At 35.4% G+C, this 4,490-nt stretch overlaps 1 protein-coding gene across 1 annotated transcript; it reads right to left on the reverse strand.

Moving 5' to 3' along the window:
- Positions 1–3,431: 3,431 nt before the first annotated feature.
- Positions 3,432–4,234, reverse strand: LOC131030552 (uncharacterized). Its single transcript, XM_057961414.2, has 2 exons — positions 4,017–4,234; positions 3,432–3,733 (listed from the first exon to the last, which is right to left on the reverse strand). Exons 1-2 carry the CDS (start codon positions 4,156–4,158, stop codon positions 3,567–3,569), a joined length of 309 nt encoding a protein of 102 aa, XP_057817397.1. The 5' UTR covers positions 4,159–4,234; the 3' UTR covers positions 3,432–3,566.
- Between the last annotated feature and the right edge of the window lie 256 nt (positions 4,235–4,490).

Genomic DNA, 4,490 nt, shown 5'->3' on the forward strand with positions numbered 1-4,490 from the left:
GATGATTCTAACATGCTTGTTGGTGTTTCTTAATTATGTCCTGTTTATTTTAATGATCTGCATTGATTGTTGTGCGAGTTTCTGGTGATTTTCATGATTTGGTGATGTTCTTCATGTTATGCGATATTCTTGGTAGTGTAGCGTGTTGCGGTTGATCTTGGCGAGATTTCCGGTGGTGTTGCATGTTTGGATATTTGGTTTAGGTCCCTGTTATGCCATGTAGATCATTGTATTGGCCCATTGGTCGATCTTTGTATCGTGTAATGTAATTTTGCAATTAGGTGTTGAGGTTTTAGTTGACCTTGTTGTCAAGGTTGATGAATTGTATAAATAAGTGATAAAGTCATGTAAATCAATGACGGTGGTGTCTGCATTATCAGAGATTGGAAAAGGTGTGAACAAGCGAATACATCCTTCAATATTGTGATTGAGAAGAGTTTGGAGGGTTGCGAAGTAGACATATGTGCTTAACCGGAACTGCCATTGGGCATTAGCAGATGCTTTTATTGCAATTCATTCCTTCTAGATTATAGTCTGAATCTTGTTGTAAGTCAGTGAGACTTCCCTAAGGGTTGTAGCCTTCCAAGTTACTGTATTTTTGAGAAGTGAGCCTAAAAGCATGTCCATTCCCCATTGTAATATTTACACATATTACTAGTACAAAGTATCATCTTATTGTGGGTTCCCACCATAGTTTTTCCCTTAACCGGGTTTTCCAAGTCAAAATCTTGGTACTGTGTGTTGTGCTATCAATTTGTTTATCTTTTTTATTGCTGCAGTTTATCAGATTTTCTTTTGTGGTTAAGTTGGTTAATCCCATGAAAATTGATTCACTCCCCTCCTCTTAGTTTTCCTTCATTGTTGTTGCCAATAAGGACATAAGGGTCATTCCAAGGGTGGGTGCTTTTTCTTGGATTGCTTTACATGGCAAAATTCTTATGGGAGATAGGCTTAAGATGATTGGCATTGAGGGGCCAAGTTGGTGTCCTATTTGCAGAAGAGATGAGGAATCTTCTAATCATCTTCTCCTTAGATGTTCAGTGGCATCAGGTTGCTGGGATTGGTTGATGGAAAAATTGGATTGGCAGACCGCTAGGAACAAAAATATCTTGGACTTTTTCAAGTCATGGCCCTTGGACATAGTTAATTCAAAATGGGGAGACTTATGGATAGTAGGGCCTTCCGTCCTCTTGTGGCAACTATGGAAGGAGAGAAACAAGAGGGTATTTTGGGAGGAATTCTTCTCTCAGGAAGCCATTATTGGGAAAATTAAAGTTTCTATTGTGGAGATTGTCAATTGTAAAACACCTCACAAAAAAGTGAAAACCTTTTCCAAATGGGATAAGAACATGGAGGAGAAATTAGAGAGTTTGAAACAGGGGATTGTCAAAATTGTTTGCAAGAAAGCTAATAGGGACAACACAACTTGGCTTGCCCCTGGAGAGGGTTGACATAAGCTGAATTTTGATAGAGTCAGTAAGGGTAACCCGGGGCCCGTAGGGTTCGGAGCCATCATTCGAGATCATTCAGGGAACATGGTTTCGATGGTCATGGGTTCTATGGGTATAGCCACGAACAATGAGGCTGAGTTTAAAGCTCTAGATAGTGGGTTGGATTTATGTCATGTGAAGGGTATAACCAATGTTGCTAATGCTATCTTGAAATCCAACATCCTTAGCTGGAAGCTTAATTAATGGCTACCCGGCATCCTAGACAAACTTAGCAGATTCTCTAACTATTCCATCACTCACATATTTAAAGAAGGGAATAAAATGGCAGACTGGCTTGTTGGAGAAGCGATCAAAAGTGGTACTTAGATAACAGTGATTGATGGTCCTTTGATGCAGGAGGAGTTGAGGGAGATCATTACCAAAGATTCAAATTTTGGTTCTAGTGCTTCACACGAGGGTGTTGGGTAAGCAGTCTATCCCTTCAATATTCTCGTTCAATCTAGGAGCTTGGCGTGACATACGAGCAGTCAGAAAGAGGCATAGATAAGGGCCAATTGTCATTCCTTATTTTTAGAAGGATTGGATTGGATTTGGATGGGATTCATTGGATTTTGTCAAATGAGCTTTTCCATCAAAGGTTGGTCGTAGGCTGGATAGATAGACCTTCGGGAGGCTATATTAAGGATGGATGTTGAGCGGATACATTGACATTTCAGGAAAGGATTTGGCAGGTGAAGGCAAGGTGAATATGGTGTATTCCTTTGGCGTCTAGTGCTTGAGACCCCGAAGGAGCTGTCTGAGACCCCGAAGGAGTAAATATCCAGTCTTTTCCAGAAGGTAGAGGACAAGTAAAGGGAGACAATATATCAAGTGTTGGGTTTAGACTTTTGGGGAGGGGGGAACGTTCATGATGGGGAGGTGTATAGGGCCCTGTTCGACCTCGTCGTCCAAATCCTGGGTCACTCGATATCTGCTTACGACATTGCTCGGTGAATGGTATAGGAGGAGCATCATGTGAATGTGAAGTCAACAATGAATGAACTTCTTCCTATTCCTCAATCTGGCATCATGATAGGGTATTTTGATTGAACGCAAAAGGAAAGAAAACAAAGATGACGAAAGCCTAGAACATCTTCAAAGCAGGAGTTGGGAAGCAGTACTCCTTAGAAAAAAATTGTTGCCTTCATGAAGGACAATGAGGAGCTTATGCCAGAAGAAATGGTGGAGAGGTTTGTGGAGATGGGGAAGGGTATAGCTTATCTGTATGATTGAGAGTTTTTTTCTCATTTTCTGTTATGTAATGTTCTTTTGGTTTTAATACAAGGGTACTGCCTCTAGCAAAAAAAAAAAAAAAAAGTATTTAAAAATAACATAAATAAAATAAAATAGTTCTTAAATAAAAATAAAAATTTGTGCCTAACTATAAATATCTGAAATACATCTATGAAAAACATGAAAATTATTCTTTTTACTTGAGAATTATTTAATTTTATTTAGATCGTGTTAGTATTTTATTTATTATAATAATGTAAAATAAACAATGTTGATAAAATTAAATAATTTAAAAAAAAATTAACACTCAAGAAATTATATTTCATATTTCATAAATTATCAAATAGATGTATATCTATAGTAATTTATTAGATTATAAAAATTTATACAAAACTAACATATAGTAATTTATTAGATTATAAAAATTTATACATAACTAACATAGCTATATTTTTTAAAATCTATGTATATCAGATTTTTAAAATAAAATAAGTAGTAAAAGTAATCTTTGTCAAGCGTTTCTTTTTCTTAAAAAATAAAGATAAAAATAAGGTCCACAACAAATCTCAGAAAAATAAAATTAAAAACTGTCTTCCAAACAGTAAAAGGAAAGTTGTCATTTCTAATTAGATAGAGAAGAAAACAACAATCTTAAATGCTATTTTAGATACTCATTCAACAAAATTCGATGACATAAAACCAATACAATACTCACAACACTTCTGGTCTTATTAGTTATTAGCCACATAATTGTAACATGGTTATTTATGATCTATGAGATGATCAGTACATACATAAAGTTATAGCAAATTATAATGGAAATCAATGTAGATCAAAGCTGATCTAGTTGTACATCACTCTGCAAGAACAAAACTCAGTTATCTGTGAATTGTTAGTGAGAGAAGTTGTGCAAGGGAATGGAATAAACTCTGTAACTGCACATGGAACAGGGAAAACCATCCCACTGATTACTCCAGAAGGTGTTGCAGCTTCATTCTGAAAATTATGTTCTGTAATATCATATTCATTATAAATTAGTGTCAATACTTGGACAAATTTAACGTCACAAAGATAACAAAGTGATATAATTTTAGATTTCTGAATTTGATCGTGTAAAAGTTTTTTGAATCAAGGTTGCATCTTGGTGATGGATCCCGTAGAATCTGAAATGTTGATTCAAAAAACTTTGACACAATCGAATGCGACAATCTAAAATCATATCAAATTATAAATTCGTAAAAATCTGATATCATCAATAGATAATAAATTATTTGGATTGTACAAGTAGAATACCTTTCTTCAAAGATTGGTGTGATATTTGTCGATCACTGACTGGTTCAGATGCTACAAAGATTATTCTACCACCTTCAACGTGAACAAGCATGATGCATGCAACCATAGTTACCAGCACAACAATTAGTGCAACCTTCTCCATCTTCAATCACAAACAAAATTTTGTACTGCTGATTTCTTTAGATTATAAGAGAAAAGCTTTGGATTACTAGTTTTGTAGAAATATTGGATTTATGTTGAATTTAAATAGAGAACGTTGTTGTAACGCGGAAAAAAAGATTAAATGCAGTTAGCGTGAGTTGCATAAAATTTGGAAGCTTATGAAGTGTGACATGAATATAGAAAAAAGATTCTCATGGTAAAGTGGTGGAAAGTAAGCAGCAATTCAATTAACTCCAAAACCATGTTTAAGGGTATAGAGGAAAATTTGTTTCTTGCGCTTAGTAGGTTAAGATTAAAGGTTAATCTCATGGT

This window comes from Cryptomeria japonica, chromosome 6 (genome assembly GCF_030272615.1).
Source record: "Cryptomeria japonica chromosome 6, Sugi_1.0, whole genome shotgun sequence".
NCBI classification, from domain to species: domain Eukaryota; kingdom Viridiplantae; phylum Streptophyta; class Pinopsida; order Cupressales; family Cupressaceae; genus Cryptomeria; species Cryptomeria japonica.